The sequence below is a fragment of the Lynx canadensis genome, chromosome D1 (genome assembly GCF_007474595.2).
Source record: "Lynx canadensis isolate LIC74 chromosome D1, mLynCan4.pri.v2, whole genome shotgun sequence".
NCBI lineage: Eukaryota > Metazoa > Chordata > Mammalia > Carnivora > Felidae > Lynx > Lynx canadensis.
Window position 1 is genome coordinate 108,055,615 of NC_044312.2, and position 22,558 is coordinate 108,078,172.

The 22,558-nt window shown below is 58.1% G+C and overlaps 1 protein-coding gene across 2 annotated transcripts; it reads left to right on the forward strand.

The window, feature by feature from the left end:
- Window positions 1–2,373: 2,373 nt before the first annotated feature.
- SLC22A11 (solute carrier family 22 member 11) lies at window positions 2,374–19,422 on the forward strand. Of its 2 annotated transcripts, none has more exons than XM_030332946.1 (10): window positions 2,374–3,104; window positions 4,594–4,697; window positions 8,200–8,354; window positions 8,455–8,623; window positions 9,593–9,716; window positions 10,653–10,768; window positions 13,877–14,091; window positions 15,084–15,222; window positions 16,223–16,429; window positions 17,710–19,422. In XM_030332946.1, the coding sequence occupies exons 1-10, from the start codon at window positions 2,703–2,705 to the stop codon at window positions 17,771–17,773; spliced, it is 1,695 nt and encodes a 564-aa protein (XP_030188806.1). In that variant the 5' UTR covers window positions 2,374–2,702; the 3' UTR covers window positions 17,774–19,422. The 2 variants fall into 2 exon arrangements, with proteins under 2 accessions (XP_030188806.1, XP_030188807.1); XM_030332947.1 differs by having other exon boundaries at window positions 2,375–3,104; window positions 15,114–15,222.
- The last annotated feature ends 3,136 nt before the right edge of the window (window positions 19,423–22,558 follow it).

Consider the following 22,558-nt stretch of genomic DNA (forward strand, 5'->3'; position numbering starts at 1 on the left):
CTCGGAGCCTGGAGCCTGTTTCCGATTCTGTGTCTGCCTCTCTCTCTGCCCCTCCCCCGTTCATGCTCTGTCTCTCTCTGTCCCAAAAATAAATAAACGTTGAAAAAAAAAAAATTAAAAAAAAAAAAAAAGAAAAGTCAGCCCAATGGCAATCCTAGTTCTATAAGAACCAGGGGTCCACTTTACACGAATCGATTTAATGACACACTCTGGAGGCTTGGCAGCTGTGACCTAAGGCTGCCTGCCTCCCTCCCCGGAGCCCCCGAGCCCCTGAGCCCCCTCCGCTTGGGAAGTCTTCCGCCAAGGAAGGATGTGTAGGGTGCCGGGAATACTGCAGTCCCGGGTACGACCAGCAGGTGGCGGCGCAGCTGCACCGAGCCCAGCCCCCAGCAACCCCAGAAAAACAGAAAATACAAATCTAAAAATTCCTTGGCCTGGACGCAGACAGTCAGTTGGAGATTCCGGGAGCCTTCTGGCAAATCCGGGAGGTTTGACCTTCTGCTGTAAGCAAAGCCTAGGGGCGTCCATGACAGGCAAAGGGCAGGGGAGAAGAGAACATTTTTTTAGCATATGGAAAAGGGAAATGGAAAGAGACGAGAATTCTCTCACAGATGCCTTGGGTTTCGGTGGCCATAGCGGTGGCCACCGACCTCTAGCCGCCCAATTCTCCAAGTGAGGCGCGCTTCCCGAGCAGCTGAATCCCCTGGAGAGCTTCTTTTTATTTATTTTGTATTTTTCGTCACGTTTATTTATTTTTTAGAGAGAAAGAGGTAGAGTGTGAGCGGGGGAGGGGCAGAGAGAGAGGGAGACCCAGAATCCGAAGCAGGCTCCAGGTTCCGAGCTGTCAGCACAGAGCCCGACGCGGGGCTCGAACCCACGAACCCGGGAGATCATCACCAGAGCCAGATCATAACCAACTGAGCCACCCAGGCGCCCCCAGGGAAGCTTAGTTTTAAATGCAAATTCCGGGGCCTCCCCTCACGGCAGGACCTGGGAAACTGTTTTAGCCAAAACGTCTGTGGCTTCTGCGGCTCCTCGCCCGCCCGGGTCGGTTCTCTCTCCACCGCTCTCTACTTGCTATTTTAAAATTCATAATGAGCTCCTGCCCTGGGAGGCAGGGTACGGAGGCAGGCGGCCCTGGCCTGGAAATCCGGGCCCAGAAGCCCCGCTCCTCGGCCTCCTGGCTGGGTGCCAGTGTGGCCGGGGTTGCCCAAGGCTTCTGGCGAGTTCGGGGCCCAGACACCTATCCCCGCCACACCCACACTTCTAGCACCCTCCCAGACTTCCCTCCAGAACTGACTCAGCCGGTTGCCCTCACAGCCCCGGAGGTGACTTCTGGCTCCCTGGCTGGCCCTATTCTGATCCCCATCCTGAATTCCAGCCCTAAACTGGGAGTTGATGCACGACGAGGGGCTAGAGGCCACGTGGCAGCTGGCCAGGGCCACTGGAGAGCGCGTTTGGGCTTTGACCTCTGGTTCCCGTCCCCACTCTGCTGTGTGACCTGGGGCAAGCCGCCTGCCTTCTCTGAGCCTCGGTTTCCTCGTCCGGAGGAATTAGCACCAACTCTCGCCCGGGCTGCTACGAGGGGCGCGTGAGAGGGGTACCGACCGCAGGGTCAGCACGGAGCCAAGCACATAGCAGGTCCTCGGGGCCAGGAGCAGCTGCTACTAAGAGGCTCCGCCTAGGTGGGGTGCTGGGGAAGGGGGGGGCCTCCGCCCCTCCTCACACCAAGCGGGGTCAGGGAGGTATGACTCCACTCACTTCCCCAGGCGGCAGGCCTGCTTAGCTCCAGGCCCCAACCGGGGGCTTCGAAGGGATGTCAGGGGATCGTAGCCGCCCTCTCCACCCTGGGGGGAGCCTCCAGTCCAACAAAGGCAACCTGGAACTTTGAAATAGAAGCTTCCCAAAATAGTGGGTCTGCAAGCTGGTCTCCCCTGCTGCCTGGCGGGTGGCAAGGAGGGAACGAGTGCCGGCTGGGGCCCTCCCACCAGCCTCCCTGCAGCCTCGGAGCCCAGGGAGAGAGGGCCCTGCCCAGTCCCCACCTCCGTGCTTTAGCCAAAGCGGCCTGAAATTGTCCCAGCACGGCTGAAAGTCAGGCCAGCGGTTCCCTGATTTCAAGGGCCACATGTAGAGGAATCTGGAAGTTCGATTTAGGAATGTGAGGAGGCCACCCGCAGAGAGCTGCAGAAGCCTTTCTCGGTAGCTAGACCTGACTTTCTGGTCCAGGAGTCCACGCTGAGATTAAACTTTAACCTCGGCAACAGCCCAGTTGGTATTTCCTCCACAACTGTAATTCAGTAACATTACCCCATGGCCTCATTTTTTTCCTTTTTTTTTTTTTTTTTTTTCTTTTTTAAATATTTGCTTCATCCTTTTACTCTTGGTGCTGGAGCCGGAGAAACAACGTGCCTCGATGCCCCAGGCAGCCTGGGTACCGCGAGTTCTGTCCCTGGTGCCCAGACTGGTGGGCAGTCATTCCTGGAAACAGAGTCAGGAGGGCTTTCTTCAAAGCATCCGGGGCATCTCAGGACTGACTTGGCTGGGTTGCCAGACCGCTGTCCCTGTCCCGCTGCAGGCCGGCCAGGGCAGAAGGCGCGATGACCCAGGGTTCCCACACTTGCTAGCGGTTCCCAACGGCAGCGGATCACTCCTTGGCTCCCTGGCCCCTTCCGTACCCGCCGTGGCCGCCCGTAGCTCCGTCCATGGCGTTCACCGAGCTCCTGGACCGAGCGGGGGGCATGGGCCTCTTCCAGGCCCTGCAGGTTTTCACTCTCTTCCTTCCCTCCGTCTTGTTGCCCTCCCACATGCTCATTGAGAACTTCTCGGCCGCCGTGCCCAACCACCGCTGCTGGGTGCCCCTCCTGGACAACAGCACCGCCCAGGCCGGTGTCCCCGGGGCCCTGGGCCCCAAGGACCTCCTGACCGTCTCCATCCCCCCGGGCCCCAACAACGAGCCCCACCGGTGTCGCCGCTTCCGCCAACCCCAGTGGCAGCTCCTGGACCCCAACGGCACGGCCACCAACTGGAGCGAGGCCGCCACGGAGCCGTGCGTGGACGGCTGGGTCTACGACCGCAGCACCTTCACCTCCACCTTCGTGTCAGAGGTATGGGCCTCCCGCCGCCGACCTGGCCTCCCCAGGGGCCAGCGATGGCCACCCCCCCATGCCTGGAAGGATCGTACGGCTTCCATCAGCACTGTTAAATTAGATGCTACTCCCTCAACACATTTTGACTCACTGCGTACGACGGGGAAGTGAGCGGAGTCAGACCTCCCTGACCCCCTGATCTGGATAAACAGGGAGGCTTGGAGGAGCTTACGTTCCGCGGGCAGATTCAGAATCGGTCAACGTTTATTTATTTACTTATGTATTTATTTGTTTATTTTTAAGCTTGTTTATTTGTTTGAGAGAGACAGATGCAGAGTGAGTCGGGGAGGGGCAGAGGGAGAGGGAGAGAGAAAATCCCAAGCGGCCCAGAGCCCGATGTGGGGCTGAAACTCATGAACCATGAGATCGTGACCTGAGCCAAAACCAAGAGTTGGACACTTAACCAACTGAGCCACCCAGGCGCCCCAGACGCGTCAATATTTAAACTAGTGCTGACAGGAGATCAAACTCCTTTAAGTGGCAGGCATCATTCCGTGTGCTTTCCCTTCGTGTCACTACGATCTCCCGGGGGGTCTCTTACTGTCGTCTGCATCTAACAAATACATCCAAATAGAAGCACAGTGAGGTTAAGTAACTTGCCCAGGACACACAGCTCAAGTGCACTGGAACCTGACTCAAGCCAGGCGGGCAGGAGCTAGAAGCCGGGTCTTCGGCATGTCCTGTCCTGCCTCTGCAAAGGAGAAAAGCAGCTCGGAGGGAGAGGCAGGTGGGGAAGGCCTCTCCGGAGATGAGGCCCGGATTAGGCGACGAGGAATCAAGTGACTGGAAGGTGGGGCGAGAGCCCAGTTGGGACAGAGGTCTGAGTAGGAGCAGGTCTGGGGTGTCGCAGGAGCGGGACGGGCCCCAGCGTGTCTGGGCAGAAAGGGTCAGGGGCTGGGCCACCGTGTGGGGAAGGTCAGTGAGGAGCAAAGGAAAGTCACTGGAGGCCTTGGGGCAGGGAAATGAGGGGATCCGCTTTGCGTTTTCTAGAGATGCCTTCGCCTTAGGGGGCGAGGGGCTCCTGCCACAGTGCTGGCGGCCCCGTGAGGGAAGCAGCTTCAGGGCCCCGCTTCTGGGTGAGGAAACAGCCCGGCCGGGGGCCGGAAGCCCCCTCCACCCCCCCCCCACCCCCCCCGCCGGCTCACCCAGCCAGCGATCAGCAGAGTTAGAAGCCCAGCCTGTGGTTCAGCCACTGCCCACCGCCGCCATCCACTCAGGGTGGCCGGTCACACATGTGCCACTCAGCTAGCTGGAAGTACAGAGCCAAGGCCCCCGCCAGTACACCCCTGCTACCTCTGTCACCTGGCCCTAGGAATCTGGGGCCCCCAAAACCCAGGCTGACCAGGTGCTCCAGCCTGGGAGCTCCCGACCCGGACCTCCCTCTGCCACCCAGGCCCGGCTATTCCACGTGCCCTGAGCCAAGCTGCTGTCCCTCTTTCTCTTCCAGTGGGACCTAGTGTGTGACCACAAGGGCCTGAAGCCCATCGGCCAATCCCTCTACATGACAGGGCTGCTGATAGGGTGCTTCTCCTGGGGCCTCCTCTCCAACCGGTGAGTATCATCTGTCCTCCTGGCTCCTCCTCAACAGAATGAGCACTGTGGGGGCAGATGTACAAAAATGGCCCATGAATGTCCACGTTCCTGGAGAGACGGGGCTCCCTTGGTCTGACCGGGGGTCTAGATGTGAGTTCCAGGTCTCCAAGGGGCAGCGACAGCCAAGGGGCAGTGATGGCCAAGGACCCAGGTCCCCAAGGGGCAGTGACGGCCAAGAACCCAGGTCCCCAAGGGGCAGCGACAGCCAAGGGGCCGCGACGGCCAAAGACCCAGGTCCCCAAGGGGCAGCGACAGCCAAGGGGCAGTGACAGCCAAGGACCCAGGTCCCCAAGGGGCAGCGACAGCCAAGGGGCAGTGACGGCCAAGGACCCAGGTCCCCAAGGGGCAGCGACAGCCAAGGGGCAGCGACGGCCAAAGACCCAGGTCCCCAAGGGGCAGTGACAGCCAAGAACCTAGGTCCCCAAGGGGCAGTGACAGCCAAGGGGCAGTGACAGCCAAGGACCCAGGTCCCCAAGGGGCAGCGACAGCCAAGGGGCAGCGACGGCCAAGGACCCAGGTCCCCAGGGGGCAGTGACGGCCAAGAACCCAGGTCCCCAAGGGGCAGTGACGTCCAAGAACCCAGGTCCCCAAGGGGCAGCGACAGCCAAGGGGCAGTGACAGCCAAGGGGCAGTGACAGCCAAGGGGCAGTGACAGCCAAGGACCCAGGTCCCCAGGGGGCAGCGACGGCCAAGGACACCACGCTGGATGAAGCTGTGCTCTGAGAGATTCCCTTGGACACCACACTCTCTCCTTTGGCAATTACGCCAAACTTCTTGAGCACCTACTGTGTGACGGGTGCTGTGCAGTCCCTGCCCTCAGGGAGCCCAGAAGCTTCTCAGGAGAAACAGACCCCTTGTGACTCCGAGTACGTGGCATGCTGTGAAATAGAAATCCGCCTCCCCCTCCTCCTGCCCTTCCTCCCCCGTCCCCCCATCACCCTCCTTTTGAGATGGCGCCCCAGGACCTAGCCCCGCACCTTCTCTTGTCCAGCCACACACCCCCGCTACTTGAGACGCTGCTCCGGGGTCTGCGGTGTCTACATTGCCCCCACTCAGCTTGTAAACCCCACTGCCTGCTCTGAGTTTCCACGAGGGAGAGGCTCACATTTGCCACGGCCAGAGCTGAGCTGCTGACCGCCCCCGCCGCCCCCCACCCCACCCCGCCCCTGCGCACCAGACTCCACCCTGGAAAAGAGCCCCCAGCCCGGGGCCCACACCCAACCTTAGAGGGCACCCTGTTCTCCTTTCCTCAGGCCCGGCCACACACTCCCCCCAGCCCCTGCCTCTCCTCCTTGAAAGTCCCCTTGCCCCGCCCACCCGCCTCTCTTGCCCCAGGCAGGTCCCGGCCTCCTCCAGGGTCTCTGGCCTCCACTCAAGAGTGTCTTTGCAAAACCCTGTATGTTGATCGCAGCCTGAAGTCCCCCAGGGCCACTGCACCGAAGATGGCTCCTAACCGCCCCCTTCCCCACCCACCCCTGCTTGGCACTTGGCTTCTCCCCACCCCCGACAGCCGTGCCAGCCCCTCCGGAGCCCCCACGGCACCCTGGCTGCAGAGCTCTCACTGAGGTGGCCGTGCCTCGCCCAGAAGACTCTCCCCACAGTTGCTTCTCCGTGCCCAGCGTGCCGGCTTTGACTCCAGCCTGCCTCCCCAGAGAGGCCTCCCGGCTCTCCCGCCTCAGGCCCCGGGGGGGCCCCACGGCTGCACCTTCATTTCTCAAACACCACACCCACTCGGCCAGCATTTGCTTGCTCGTTTGTTGTGCGCGTCCCCACAACAGGTGGCTCCGAGAAGGCAGGGGCTTTCTTGCTGCGACCCCAGCATCCAGCGTGCGCTCAGTCATTATCTTGTGAATGAACGAACGACTCACTCCCCTGACCATGCAGGCTACGGGGTCTGACCCCTGGGGTTCCAACCCCCACCTGTCCTTCCCGAGCTTCCTAGAAGGCAGATTGGTGGCTCCTCCGTGCCTCAGTTTCCTCCTGTGCGTGGGGACCCGGCCCTATGCATGGGGTTGTTGTGATAATAAAGTGAGTTATTCACACGCAGAGCTCGGGCCAGGGCCTGGCACGGGGTCGGCGCTCCGTGCTGGGGTTCTGCTACGGTCGTTACCTGTGGGCCTTGTGCTGCGCTGCACGGGAGGGACGTGGTCCAAATGGCACTTCCAGGGGACCCGCTGCCGTGCAGCTATGGCTCAGTCCCCGGGGGCTGTCCACACAGGGAGCCAAATCGCAGTCGGTCTGCAGGTGACCCAGCGAGCCTGGGCCCAGGGCCGGGTGTCGGCATCCAGACCTCGCCCCGGGTCTGGGCCGAACGGGCCGGTTCCTGGGGACCCCGCTCGGATAGGCAGGGCCCAGCTTTGCGCGCGTCTCTCCTGTCAGACTGCCACACGCTTTAGCTAAATGCAGGCAGAGGTTTCGGGCTAAGCTGGCCTCGGGGCGGTAGGTGTGGGGCGCTCTGGTCCCCTTGCACAGACTGGCCGGGAGCTGGCCGCCTTGCCCCAGGCCACATGCGCTCAGCCTCCTGGCCGCACCGCCCCCTTGCTCGGTGTCTTGATTTTCAGAACTCCGTGAGGCGGTCCTCCTGCGTACCCCCGTTTTACACATGGGGGGACTGCAGCTCGAAGACGTGGAGTCTTGTGCCCAAGGCCACCCAGAAAGGGCAGAGCTGGACTCGGACGCAGGCTTCTGAGGTCAAAGCCCATTTTTTAAAAGTTTTTATCTAAGTTCCAATGCGTCCACATGCCTCGTCGTGCGTGTAACGTAATTTCAGGTGCACAACGTAGTGATTCAATCGAGGCCTGTTCTCTTTTTTTTTTTTTTAAGTGCATTTATTTATTTTGAGAGAGAGAAAGCATGAGTGGGGGAGGGCCAGAGAGAGAGGGAGAGAGAGATGTGGGGCTCAGACTCGCAAACCGCGAGGTCATGACCCGAGCCAGAGTTGGACACTTAATCGACTGAGCCTCCCAGCTGCTCCAGCCAAAGCGCGTCCTTGACCATGAGGTTATGCTGCCCCCTGAGAGCAAGACGTTTGCCTTTTTTTTTTTTTTAATGTGTATTTATTTTTGAGAGAGGAGAGAGGGAGATTGTATGAGCAGGGGAGGGACGGGCCGGAGGCAGGGTGGGGGGAAGGGGTGCAGAGAATCCCAAGCAGGCTCCGCGCTGACAGCGCAGGGTGGGGGCTCAATCTCACGCTTCGTGAGATCATGACTTGGGCCGAAATCAACACTCCGGACGTTTAACCAACAAAGCCGCCCAGGAGCCCCAAGGCGTCTGCCATTTTTGTAATAAGCACCCCGCCCCCCCGCCCCAGCATGCCCCTGGGAGATCCGGGAAGGAGACAGAGATGCCCCAGCAGGTGCCCCTGCCTTCTTGAACCCTCTGTTACCTTGAGGCACTGGCCCCTATGCCCGAACCCCCAGGGGCCCCCTCCAGGCCCCCACTGTGCTTGTCTCCCGACCAGGTTTGGGCGGAAGTGGATACTGAGCTTGTGTTGTCTACAAGTGGCTTTGGCCAACATCGGCGTGATCTTCATTTCCCATTTCTTCATCTACTGTGGCCTCCGGGTTCTGAGCGCCTTTGCAATATCCGGCATCATCATGTCCTCGGGGATGCTTTGTGAGTCCCCGCCTTGGCCTGCTCCCACTGGGGTGGGGTGGGGTGGGGGTGTGGTGGGGAGGGGGGGCCCTTACCTGCGGATGCCTGCGTCACCTTTCAGTGGTGGAGTGGACCACGACCCGCAGGAGGGCTGTCACCATGACAATCCTGGGATGCTTCTATAGCCTGGGCCAGATGGCCCTGGGGGCCCTGGCCTTCACCCTGCGGGACTGGCGCACCCTCCAGGTGGCCGTGTCGACGCCCTTCCTTGCCATCTTCCTGATATGCTGGTCAGTACAGTGTGGGGCCTTTTCCCTTGGGGAGAACATCACTAACCAGGAGGGAGACTTGGAGTTCCAGGGTGCCCCTCGCCCCCGCCACCCTGGCTGGCCCTGGACCCCAAGATGCCGAGAGCCACGAAGGGCAGCCATGCGTGCAGAGCCCTTGCTGAGGGAGACTTCTTGGGGGTTCGGAATTCAGGGTGGGCGTTTTAGCCAGAGGTCTGAGGCTCCCGTCCGGACTGCTGGCCCCCGGCCCCTCCCCGTCCTTGGCACCCACCGGCCCCGCCCCCTGCAGCCTTCACATCGCTTGCCGGGCCCGTGGGCTCCGAGTCGGCGAGGACTGACAGCGGATACGAAAAGAGATCGCCCTCGCTATTATTTTGGGTGTTGCGAAACTCCCTGGGGTCTGGAAACAGTTGTTTGGGTGAGGGCTGAGGGAAGAGACACAGGGAGGCAGATACAAGTTCATGGCGCCTGGAGTTCTCTCGCCTCTGCGAACCGGAGTTGGGTAGACCTGGGCCCAGGGGAGTCTACCGTGGGGTAGGGAGAATCAGAAGGACTCATTCATTCATTCTCAAGTATTTGCTGCCCCCGTGCCAGGCGTGGTTTCAGGTTTGATCTGACACGTCAGCAAATCAAACAGACCAAACGCCACTGACCACACGGAGTTTTGATGATACAATTACCACCATTTTCAGAGGAGGGACTGACGCCCAGAGAGGTTCAGTGACTCACCCGAGGCCCAGCGAGTAGCAGAGGCAGGATCTGACCCCAGGCAGGCTGGCTCTTTTCACCACACTGCCACACTGCCCTCCGGAAAGTCTTAGCTTCCCTGCAAACAGGGACGAGGCCCTCCGGGCTGGGAAAAGTCCAGTCCTTTCCATCCAGGAGCCGCTTCTCCCTGCCACCTGCCCTGAGTCTGGGAAGAAGCAGAAGGAAGAAGGCAGAGGCCCCGACAAGCATCTGTTTCCTTAACAGGTGGCTTCCAGAGTCTGCCCGATGGCTCATTATCACGGGCAAACCAGAGCGAGGGCTGCAGGAGCTCCACAAGGTGGCCAAGATAAATGGCCACAAGGAAGCCACGAAGTCACTAACCATAGAGGTGAGATGCTACTGTTGGTGACCCCAGAGTGTGGGACATGACCGGGAGAGGACGGCCACCGATGTCTTTGGACCAACTTCAAACTAGCCACGCCACCGCCACCTCCATCGACACCACGGGTTCCCGCAGCCACAGCTCCACGAGACGCCAACATCCACCTCGCCACGATGACTGTCACCTTGCCCATCTCTGTCACCACCACATCATTCCCACTGTCACCACCCGCTCTGCCATCACCATCACCAACACCACCGCCAATGACAGCAATATGAGGGGCGACCCACCCGCCCCACTTTAATCCACATACGTGACATAGTCACTCACTGCGCAGGGCTTCTCAGGGTGTTTGGGGACAGCTGGACGTGCTTATCTGAAGGCAATTGTTTCAAGGAAGCAGGTGTGGGAGGAGTGCAGCCAGAAACCAGAAAACACAGCCTGGGGCCGTGGGGAGGGGCGTGGGAGGATCAGGGAAGGCTTCCAGGAGGAGGTGACTGACCAGGGCTGAGCCGAGCACAGGGCAGGCAGGGCCCCAGAAGGTCAGGAAGGGTCTGGATGGGGGGTGCGGTCGGGAGCCAGTGTGGCCCGAGTAGGCGTGCCCTGACACCAGCCACGAGGAACAAGGGGGGTGGGTGGGGCTTTGTATGGCAACTACCGAGAGCAGAACAGCCCGCAGGCCACAGCTCAGAGGGCCAGAGCTGGGACACAAGACTGGCTCCTTGGCTCAGAGTAAGATGGGCCAAGTCTGCAGATGGGAGCTCGGCCAGGGGGCCAGAGAGAGAGACCTTTCTGCCTCCATCGCAGCCCCCACCCCGAGGCTCTCCAGAAGCCAAGGCCAGGCCCCTCCCATCACCCTGTTGTGGTTGAGGTCGCAGTGCCCTGGCGTGGGGGCGGGGCCGACGCCCGGCACTCACGGTATCTGGTGCTCCCTGTGCGTAGGTGCTGATGGCCAGCATGGAGGAAGAGATGACCTCTGCGAAGGGCCGCAGGTCGGTGCTGGAACTGTTTCTCGTGCCCACGCTCCGCTGGCGGACCTGCATCATGTCCCTTGTGTGGTATGCCGTCCGTCGCAGACACAGGGCTGGGGGGGGGTGGGAGGGGGTGGTGCCCGTGGAGGCCGGGGGTGGGGGGTGGGGGTGGGGTAGGGCCCCAGTGACACAGTTCACCCAAGGCAGAACAGAAGAGATAGAAGTTTCTTGAATACATGGCAAGGTAGCAGTGGGCAGGACGGCAAAGGGGAGACTGTCCGCCAAGGAGGCAGGGGTGGGGGGGTGGTGTCGTTGGCGGGGGAGGGGGAGAGGAAGGGGAGGAAGTAGGGGAACATAGGAATTTTCCTTCTTCGCTACCTGTGCCTGGTAGTAAGTAGCTGATTGGTCAGCTGGGGTTGATGGATATTTGGAGGTGGGTCGTCTAACGGGCCTGTTTACCTTCAACCTGGCCGTGCCGTCAGTCGGCCGGCCGTGGGTCCTTCTACCTTGCTCGGGTTTCCTTTGCTCCAGTTTGTTGCCTAAAAGGGCCTCTGCAGTGTCCAGGGAGAAACGGCTCCCACAGACCTCGGGAGGCCCGGTTCTGGCCGGGACAGGCAGCTCCCCCAGAGGGCAGGCCCTGGGGAGAGGATATGGGAGCTCAAGCCAGCTATAGGGCAGGACCAGGGGAGGACTAAGCCCAGGCTAGAGGCAGAGCCTGTGTCCCCCGAGCTGCAGGACCAGCGATGGCTGCGGGGAGGGCATGCTCCTCAAGGGCTGACCAGCGGCTGGCCACCCACTTACTTCAAGTTCATTTATACCCCCACTTTACAGATGAAAAAGCAGGGCCCAGAGCGGGCAGGGAACTTGCCCAAGAGGCCAGAGCAGACATCTGAACCTTGGCTGAGCTACCTCCTTGCCCCCTGTCGCCCGCCAGGCCCCACACTGAGCACGGACTCCCCAGCAGGCCCTGTCTTGGTGCCCAAGGGCGCCTGGGACCGGGAGAAGGCCCCTGAATAAGACAAATTCAGTTCAAGGGACTTGCAGAGAGCATACTAAGAAGTGAGGGTCAGGTTTGATGGAGACTTGATCTTGAAATAAAACTAAAGATCGGGGGGGCGCCTGGGTGGCTCAGTCGGTTGAGCATCCGACTTCAGTTCAGGTCACGATCTCGCGGTTCATGAGTTCAAGCCCCGCATCAGGCTCTGTGCTAACAGCTCGGAGCCTGGAGCCTGCTTCGGATTCTGTGTCTCCCTCTCTCTCTGCCCCTCCCCTGTTCACGCTCTGTCTCTCTCAAAGATAAACATTTAAAAAAACTAAACATTAAGAAAACCCCTAAAGATTAGGAAAACATTTATTTTATGCTCTGTTTAACCACATATGGGTTCTCATGGCAAATAGTTGCTACATCTTAGAACAGAGATTGAATTTTTTTTTTCCTGGCTTAAGTTTTTTTTTTTTTCTGACAAATTAGAAGGAGGGCCGGGTGGTGGGGTGGTGCCCAGAAGGTCCAGGGCCATTCTTTCTTTTTTTTTTTTTTTTTTAACGTTTATTTATTTTTGAGAAAGAGCGAGAGACCCAGAGTGTGAGTAGGGGAGGGTCAGAAAGAGAGGGAGACACAGAATCCGAAGCAGGCTCTGGGCTCTGAGAGGTCAGCACAGAGCCTGACGCGGGGCTCGAACTCAAAAGCTGTGAGATCGTGACCTGAGCTGAAGTCGGCGGCTTAACCGACTGAGCCACCCAGGTGCCCCAAGGGCCATTCTTCTGAAACCTTCAAGGCTTCCTCAGTTCTCCCAGCGGCTGGCTTGGCTTGCTCTGTTATTCAAATCACGGGCTGGGAAGCCGAGATCCCGGTGGGTTTCGACGTCCCCTGTCCCCTGTCCCCTGTCACCTACCGGCTCTAGATCCGCAGTATCCGCTACTTTGAGCCAGAGCTGAGCCCCTCCCCCACGAAGCTGTTCCTAGGGGACCACAGTTTCTGTCTGCAGCTGGGGGCTCGGGGCGCAGTGCTGGGAGGAGTGTCCCTGAGTCCCTGAGGCAGTGACGGGGACAGATTTGCAAAGTGATGGGGAACAATTTCATATTGTGGCCACCTGTGGATCCAAACTCAACATCCAAACTTCAGAAACCCGGCTACTGTAAGTTCAGCTACGGAGGAACCTGTGCAGGGGGGTCCCTCCCGTGTCCACCCCCACCCGGAAGGCCTGGGATGGACGTCAGTGAGCAGGAAGCTCTTGGGAGAGAGGGCTCTTGGGATCCCTTCCTGTGGACTGCTAAGGGGAGGGGAAGGAGCAGAGAAGGGGAGAAGGGAGGGGAGGAGGAAGGGGAGGGGAGGGGTGAGGTGTGAGGGGAGGAGAGGAATGGGAGGAAAGGGAAGGGGAGGGGGGAAAAGGGGAGGAGGTGGGAGGGGAGTGAAAGGGAGAAGAAGAGGGGAGGTGGGGGTGGGAGGGGAGGGGAGGGCAGGGAGGGGGTGGGGGAGAGGTGGAGGTAGGAATGGGAAGGGAGGAGGGGTGGGGGAGGGGACGGGAGGGGGGGAAGAAAGCGAATGGGGCAAGGATGCGGTCACTGTGGGACAGTCTCAGAAAGGCCCCGGCAAACCCACGGAGGACTCAGGAGCTGGGGTGGCCCCTCTGGCCTGTGTCATGGGGTGCTCTCCGCACCTGAGGGACAGCACCCCCAGAGGCTGGGAAAATACGACCTTCCACGCTGAGAGAGGGACAACCCAACCCATCTCTTTCCACTATTTCTCCCACCTTTCAGAGCTAAAGAAACCGGCGTCCGGAAAAGGGCCAGAAAGGGCCAGGTCGTGATTCTAGGCCGTGCCGGGGAAACAAAGCCAGAGAGGGCTAGCGCCAGAACTGAGGCTCGACCCCCCAGAGCCCAGTCAGCCCGGGGGGAGGGTTCCGTTCTCCCGCTGGCCGAGGCCGGGGAGCCTGCGAAGTGAGGCCCAGCCCACTGCGGCCAAGACCTAAGGTGAAATGGAGGAGGCCTGCCCTTTCTCTCCCTCCTGGGACAGGCTGGCTCTAGAGAGACTCGCCCTGCATCTGACAGACAGGCTTTTGGGGCTCCGGTAGTGACCCGCCCCGCTCCCCTCCGGGCTGGCTGTGCCCTCTGGGGACGGTCCAGGTGTGAGGTGACACTGTACGGGTGCCCTTTCCTCTGCGGGGCAAGGACCCGACTTCAGCCTTTTTCCTGCAGCTTCTCCCAAGTGACATCCTACTACGGGCTGGTCCTTGACCTGCAAAACCTGGGGAATGACATCTTCCTCCTCCAGGTTCTCTTTGGAGCCGTGGACCTAGTGGCCCGGTCCACCACCGCCTTCTTGCTCAGTTTCTTGGGCCGCCGCACAACGTTGGCCAGCTTCCAGGCTATGGCTGGCCTCTCCATACTGGCCAACAAACTGGTCCCACAAGGTGAGGCCGAGGCAGCTTGGAGGAGGGGCGGCCCGAGTGGGCCGAGTGGCCGACAGCTTGGGCCACTGGCTTCCCTGGCCCTGCCCACTGTGCTCACCCCCTGGGTCCTTCCCCTCCCCGGCCTGAGAACATGGCGCCCCCATCCAACCCCCCCCATCGGCCCCCCACCCATTCCCCCCCGAGGCAACTGAGGTTCGGAGACATGAAGCCAGGAGCCGGAGGTCACTCAGCTAGCAAGTGACAGGGCCGGGGGCGGGCCAGACTTCAGACCAGAGGCTGGGGCTGAGGTGGGAGGAGGGGGAGGCCATGAGAAGCTTTAGGTTGCTGGAAGGGAGGCAGGAACCCCACGTCTGGTGCACCCTGGGGTTTCTCTTCTCCCTTGTTAAAGAAGCCAGAGGCATTTGTGTGCAGAGTGTTGGAGGGCCCTTGTCTTACTCTTTTCTTGCTGAATGAGGCTCTAATGCCCTGAAAAAGCCTCTCAAGTCTCCTCTTACGGCTCCAGGCAGGGAGGCTGGTGGAGGGGCAGGGACAGGCAGTGGCAGCAAAGCCAGGAGGGAGGCAGAGGGGCGGCCAGCGTCCAGGAGGGGCTGAGTTGGGCGGACTGTCTGCCAGGAGCCCAAACAAGCAGCAAGAGACAGCGGGGGGAGAAAACTTGCAAAAGGCCAGTGCGTGACGGGTTATGCGACTCTGCGTTACAAACGTGGGCGGGAAAGCTGAGGCCCAGCCCACGGGCCGAGTGTGGCGCGCAGGCCTCGGCTTCCCGGCTAGGGCTCCCGTGAAAGCCAGAGTACCCACAGGGGGGTGCTGAGAGCCCTCCCGAGCCACCCCAGGTTGGCCCACCCCAGGCCTGGCTGGGCTCAGGCCCCGCCCCCACCCCCGGCCCACCCACCATCCTGCCCACACCCCCCATGGGCACCTGGGCGCAGTCAAGGAAGCCTTGCGGGAGAACCCAGCCCTTCCTCTCCAGGCTGACCGGGCACCCCCTCGGGCAGACCCCACTGTCACCCTCTTCCTCTGCCCAGATTGGCAGACCCTGCGCACGGTCTTTGCTGTGCTGGGAAAGGGATGTTTTGGCATCATCTTTTCCTGTGTCTCCGTCTACAAGCCTGAACTCTACCCGACTTCACTGCGGTAGGCTGGGCCGCGGGCTGTGCCTTGGAGGCCGGGGAGGGGGCCGGGCCCCGGGTGTGCCAGAAGGGGACGTCCCTGGGGAGGCCAGCGGGGAGGGCAAAGAGGGGGCTGGGCATCCGGGAACACACAGCAGAGGGTGAGGAGGCCCCTGGCCCCAGCTTCCTTCCTTCCCCCAAAGGCTCATCCTCAGCCGGGGCTCCCAGAACAGCATTCCCCCGGAGTCTCCACCGGGAAGGCCGTGGTGTCATGGGGCCCTCAGTGATCAGAAACTGCTTTGAACCCCAGAACCTTCTGTTCGGGTGAAATCTTACAAGAACCCTCAGCGAGACCAAGAGCTGCCCTAGTGAAGTGCCCTCCGTCCCCCCACTTGCTTCCCACTGTCCCCTCCCTGCCCCAAGAGAGCCCTGAGTCACCTCGCAACAACCCGAGGGCACCACGGGCCACAGATGGAAAACCAGTGGTGTAGAGCTAAACTATCCCCACATCGGGCGGTTGGGCAAACTGAGGCTCAAGGACCTACTCGCGGAAGGGTGAGATTGGACCCAGCGCCCTAGAGCCCTAGCCCAGGGCTCTTTCCCTCATCATGGTGCTCACGCACCCTCACCCTCTCACGTCCCCCCTTCCACTCGTGGTGTGGACCCTCGTGTGTTGATTTTGTTGATGTTACATAGAAAGCCTGAGCTGAGAGCTCAGGGGCCTAGCAGGAGGCCTGAGGCAAGCCCCCCACTTACCGAAGACCAGGAGAAATGGGGTGGGCCCTGGAGCTTCCGAGAAAGACCCTGGTTGTTCTCGGGAAGCAGAGACCCCGCTCTGGATGGGAAAATCCATGTGGGTTCCACGGAGAAGGTGGTGCAGGGAGAGACCTTGTGGTTGTGCACCTCCCTTCTCCCAGCTTTCCCTCCCCTGGCCCAGCCCGATGCTACCACCCGCCCCACCCCATAAAGCCCCCTTCTCGAAAGTGGCGGCAGCCACAAGGGTCTGGGCCCCTCTCCACCCACAGGATGACAGCAGATGGCTTCCTGCAGTCGGTAGGTCGTCTGGGGTCTGTGATAGACCCCCTGATCAGGATGACTCAGGAGAGCCTGCCCCTGCTGGTCCCCGTGGTCTACAGCGGTCTCCCCATCACCTCTGGCCTTCTTCTCCTGCTCTTCCTCCCGGAGACCCAGGGATTTCCACTTCCCGACACCATCCAGGACCTGGAGAACCAGTGAGTGACCCTCCCCCTCCCCCCGCCCCGGCCGGGCTGCCAGGATGTCGTGGGGCAGGGCTGCAGATGTGGGGACAGGCTCCCCTCAGTCCCGGGACGGGACAGCCCAAGGGGGCAGGGAGACGTGCTGGACGAGGAGGGCAGGAGACGGGCTGTGGGCTCGTCAGCGAGAGGGCACCTGCGTGCTGCGTGCTGACCGCGTGCCCGGTGCCTCGGGCACGCCACCCGGGCGCCTCAAGGCTTGCGTCTGAAACCACGTAACCGTTATGACCACCACGCTGCCAGGAAGAGACGATTTCCAACCCTGTTTACCGGAGGCTCGGAGAGACGCAGGGGCTGATTCAGGGTCTCACAGGTAGAAAGCGATCGTCCCTGTCCCTTCGGCAGGAAAACGGAATGATTATGAGCCTGACCCGCAGCCAGGCTGCCTGGGACTGAATCCCTACCCCCCAGGCGCGCACTCACCTCTCTTACCAAACTCGCTCACGAGGACGAGGACACGGAGCCGGCCCTGACCGCGCTCCTTAAATCTTCCGCTAGGAACTCTAGGCCCAGGCAGATGAACAGGCCGTTTCTCTCCGACCCTCTGGGAAGAGATCATGCTTTTCTCACGTCGTCCTTGGAGGGAACAGAAGTGAGGAAACGTTCCTCTGGTTTATTTCATGGCCAGAATCACCACTACGCTCTGCTTCCTCATTTGGAAAATGGGCGTTAAGGAAACAACACAAAACCCAGCCAAGCTCAAAGAGAGGTCTTCAAGTTGAAGCGATTATATTAAAGCGCGGAGAACAGCGCTTGGCCCGCAGCACGGGCCCCCGGGAGTGTGGCTGCTGTGTCCTGGGTGAGGGTGGTCCTGGGGAGCCCACAGGCTGAGCCGGAACCAAGGTCATGCTGATAATAGTAATAATAACCGCTGGTGCTTCGGGGTTTTAATATAGCATCTTACTGTTTCAATATAGCATCTCATTTAATCCAAACAACAACCCCACAAGGTACTGTTATGTTCAGTTTCACTGCCAAGCGAATGAAGACACAGAGGGGCCATGTAACTCGCCTAAGGACACTCAGCCAAGAAGCAGGGAAGCGAGGACTTAACTTACTCTTTCACTTTGGGGGGGACCTACTGTGTTTCGGGCACTGTCTTCCGCTTTGGGCACACGGCAGAAAAGAAAACCGCGATCTCATAGCGCTTACGTGCTCGTGAGACTTGACCCCCAGCCCTGCCCTCCAAGCCCCCCAGCCGTGTCACCACACACCACTCTGTCTTTTGATTATCCTAGGAAATCGGCAGCGGCCACGGGCAACCGGCGAGAGGTGGTCGTTACAGAAAGTACCTCGTTCTAGAAATTCTGCCTGCATGGAGCCCCTTTGGCCAAAGATCCCCACGGAGGGAACCGCCTCCTCTCCAACTGAGGGTGGAAGAAATCGGAAGAACCTTGAGAGTTAGGCGGGGCCGGGGCTGGGCGGCTGGGCGCTGAGGCCGAAGGCTGCTTTCTCCCCTCACCTCTGTTCTCCCCCCACCTCAGCCCTGCAGAGCCGAGTCCGGCTGGCTGATCGAGTCCACACCACTAACAAGATGGGTCCTTTCTCCTCCCCGTCAGGCTCCCGTCTCCACACCTTCACTCAGAACTCCTGACACTTCACTGACCCGGGCACCACAGTTTTCTCACCTCCAGGCTACCAGAGTGGATCACAGGGCAGAAAGGGAAGGGTCTAGACAGACCTAGGTTCCAATCTCTCCCCCATCCTCTGCAGAGTCCTCATCTATAAAATGGAAACAATCATGAAACCTTCCTCCACGGGGCAGGGGGTGGTGGGGACAGGGTTAACAGATCTTAGCACGGCTGAGAGTCCAACAAACAGCACCTGCTAACGGGGCTTCCGGGTACCGGTGTTCAGGTTGTGCACTGCCCAAGGCACCAGCTGAGGAGGCATGTGGGGGCTGAAATCCAGCCCGGGCTCCGCTGGCGCAGAAAGGAGTTGTTTTCATCCCCTCTTACTTCTCCGTTGGGGAGGAAGGGCTTCCCACCCGTGGTTATGGGGATGGCCTAACATTGGACGGCTCAGGCCAGCAGCGTTCATTGCTCACAGGTGTTCACGGCTCAGGGCGAGTGGCGCCATGCAGCACGCAGGGCGCGTGGGGCTGCACGCAGGAACAGCGTGAACCACCAGGGGCTGTGGGAGGAAGGCTTTGCAGCACCAAGAAGGCAGAGTGACCCCTGGTTCCCGGGGGAGGATGTGATCGGCTTGTCTGAGGAATCCCACCCATTGACAGGGCACTGATGCTTTTGCTACGGGACCCTATCCGTGGGAGCAGGAGGGGCGGGACTTGGGGTTCGGCCACTCGAGACCCTCCTGGATTCCCTACCTGTCAAGGCAGCACATAACATCAGGCTTTAATCTGAGCCCTTACACCACAAGGGCACCCCTTGGTTGTCTGTCTATCTCAGTGGGTCGCCTTCGCCTAATTCACGTAAAGACCCTCCCTGTGGGGGCAGCAGCCCGTGCCGCTAAAACTGTGGGATCACTGAGGCCGACCCCCTGGTTTAGAGGTGAGGAAACTAAAGCTCAGAGAGGTGGAGTGACCAGCTCGGAGTCCCACAGCCGATCCCTGGCCCGGTTCCCAGTCCAGGCCTCTTGCCCGCACCCCGGGCTCCTCACCCCCCGCCTCCAGCCGTCCAGGCCTGACATCAGCAGCCCTGTCACATCGTTACTCCCACACCCTTCCCTGGAGATCCAGACCCTCTAGACAACTGCCCACTCCTCGGGCGACCCAGGGAAACCTCAAGCCGTGGATTCCCCACCCCAGGCATCCCCACAGCCCTCTGTCACATCCGACTCCCACCAGGCTAATCAAACACCATTCAAATCATACTGCCCGTCTGCTTAAAATCCTCTGGTATCTCATCATAAAGGTCACACTTCCCCCGCCCACAGGCTCCTATGGGTCCCTAGCCTTGCTTCGCATGTAATAAATTTTTTAAACATTCAAATCATGGGAAGTATGTTCTTGGATCCTCATGGAGATCAATTAGAAATCAGTAATGGAGAGATATCTGGAAAACTCCTTCAAACATACTTCTAAATACCCCCCCGGGCTAAAGAAGAAATCGCCAAGGAAATTAGAAAATATTTTGAATTGAATGAGAATTTTAAAAGAGGACATATCAAAATTTGCAGGATGAAGCTAGAGAAGTGATTCAAGGGAAATTTGTATCATTAGGTGATTATATTAGAGAGGAAGAAAGTCTCAAATACCTCAGCTTCCACCTTAAAAAGCTAGAAAAAGAAGAGCTGACTAAAACTTAAGTAGGTAAAGGAAAGGAAATAAACAGAAATCAGAGAGACAGGAAATGAGAAAGAAAATTAGTGAAACCGGAAACTGGTTCTTTGGGAAGTCAATAAAATGTATAAATCTCTGGACATACTGATCGGGGGGGGGGGGAAGGAGGAAAGAAGGAAAAAAAGAAGGAAAGAAAGAAAAGGAAGGGAGGGAGGGAGGAAGGGAGGAAGAAAAGATACACATATCAAGAGTGAAAAAGGAAGCATCATCACCAACCCTACAGACATTAAAATGATAAGGGAATATTACAAGCAACACTTTACCCACACATTTGACAACACCGATGAAATTAACAAATTTCCTGAAGGATACGAATGAGCAAAGTTTGCTTAAGAAGAAATGGATAACATCATTAGCCCTAAGTCTGTTAAAGAAACTGAAGTTGTGGTTTAAAACCTTTCCAGAGGAGGGGCGCCTGGGTGGCGCAGTCGGTTAAGCGTCCGACTTCAGCCAGGTCACGATCTCGCGGTCCGTGAGTTCGAGCCCCGCGTCGGGCTCTGGGCTGATGGCTCAGAGCCTGGAGCCTGTTTCCGATTCTGTGTCTCCCTCTCTCTCTGGCCCTCCCCCATTCATGCTCTGTCTCTCTCTGTCCCAAAAATAAATAAACGTTGAAAAAAAAAAAAAATTAAAAAAAAACCTTTCCAGAGGAAACTCTAGGCCCGGAAGGCTTCCCTGATGAATCCTGCCAAGCACCTAAGCAAAAAAATAATACCAGTGATGCCCAAAATCTTTCAGAAGATTGAAACAAAAGATAACACTTCCCGGTTCATTCTTTGAGGCCGGCATTACCCTAATCCCCAAATCAGAAGAAGATATAACAAGAAAACTATAAACCAGTATTTTTAGTAAACATAGACATAAAACTTCTTTTTTTAAGACACGATTCTTTTTTTAAAATGCTAATTTATTTTTGAGAGAGAGAGAAAGAGAGTGAGCAGGGCAGGGGCAGAGAGAGAGGGAGACACAGAATCCGAAGCAGGCGCCAGGCTCCGAGCTGTCAGCACAGAGCCCGACGCGGGGTTTGAACCCACGAACTGTGAGATCACGACCTGAGCTGAAGTCAGATGCTTAACCGATTGAGCCACCCAGATGCCCCCAAGACATTAAAAATTCCTAACAAACATTTAGAAAATTAAATCCGACATTATGTTAAGAAGGGCAATACACCATGACAGAGTGGAGTTAATCCCAGGAATACAAAGTTGGTTTAACATTCAAAACTCAAGATTAACAAACCAAATTATTGACAAACTATAGAAGAAAAATCATATGATCATCTCAATGGACACAGAAAGTGCATTTAACAGAATTCAACATCTATTGCTGATAACATTCAGCAAGTTAGGAAAACTAGTGAATTTCCTCAACCCGATAAAGGACATCTGTGAAAAACCTACAGGTAACATCATACTTAGTAGTGAAAGACTGAATGCTTTCCTGTCAAGATCAGGAATGAAGCTCACCACTTCTCAATATTGGTTCTAGTCAGGGCAATAAGGAAGGAAAAGATCAATAAAAGACAAGAAATAGATAAGAAAGGAAGACACAAAACTTGTTAATTTGCAGATGACAAAATTATAGGAAATCCTAGGAAATCTACAAAAATGTTACTAGAACCAAGAAATGAGCTTGGCAAGGTTACAGGATACAAGGTCAAGATACAAAAATCTATTGCATTTCTAGGGGCGCCTGGGTGACTCAGCTGAGCGTCCAGCTTTGGCTCAGGTCATGATCTCATGGCTTGTGAGTTCGAGCCCCGAGTCAGGCTCTGGGCTGACAGTTCAGAGCCTGGAACCTGCTCCGGATTCTGTATCTCTTTGCCCCTTCCCTGCTCACGAGCTCTCTGTCTGTCTGTCTCTCTCTCTAAAAAAAAAGATAAATAATAAACGTTGGGAAGAACATTTTTTAAGTAATATAAAGGATAATCCAATTTTAAAACAGGCAAGGGGCGCCTGGGTGGCTCAGTCGGTTAAGCTTCCGACTTCGGCTCAGGTCACGATCTCTCGAGTTCGAGCCCCACGTCGGGCTCTGTGCTGACAGCTCGGAGCCTGGAGCCTGCTCCGGATTCTGTGTCTCCTCCTCTCTCTGCCCCTCCCCTGCTCATGCTCTGTCTCTCTCTGTCTCTCGATAACAAATACACGTTAAAAAAAAGTTTTTTTCAACAGGCAAAAGGTTTGAACAGATGCTTCACCGGAGAGAATACACGGACGGCAAGCAAGCGCGTGCAAAGAGGCATCACATCGGCAAACGTGAACCACACAGATGCCACCACATACCCACCAGAATGGCAAAGATTGAAAAGACCGGGTGTTGAGGAGATTGTGGGGCGACTGTGGGGATGTAAAATGGTCCGGCCACTTTGGAAAACAGGGTGGCAGCTTCTTAAAAAATTACACGCACGCCAGCCGTGCCACCCAACTGCTCCGCTTCTAAATATTTCCCAGAAGAGATGGGAGACTGAGCCCGTACGGGGACTTGCACGTGAACGGTCCTCGCGGCTCTATTTGCAACTTCCGGGAGCTGGAAACCACCCAAACGTCAATCAACGGGTGAGCAGACAGATTTCAGTGTGTCTATGCAACGACTTACAATTCGTGTAAAATATATGTATGAGAAGTGCTAGAAAACGCAGGCTAAGCCGGGGGCCCAGAAAGCCGATCTGCGGGTGCTCAAGCCAAGGGTGGGGGAGGGAAGGAGGGATTTCGAAGTCAGTGGCGACACACGGACTCTGGGGTGATGGGTGTGTGCATTTCTCCTGATTACGGAGATGGCGCGGCGGCATTTCA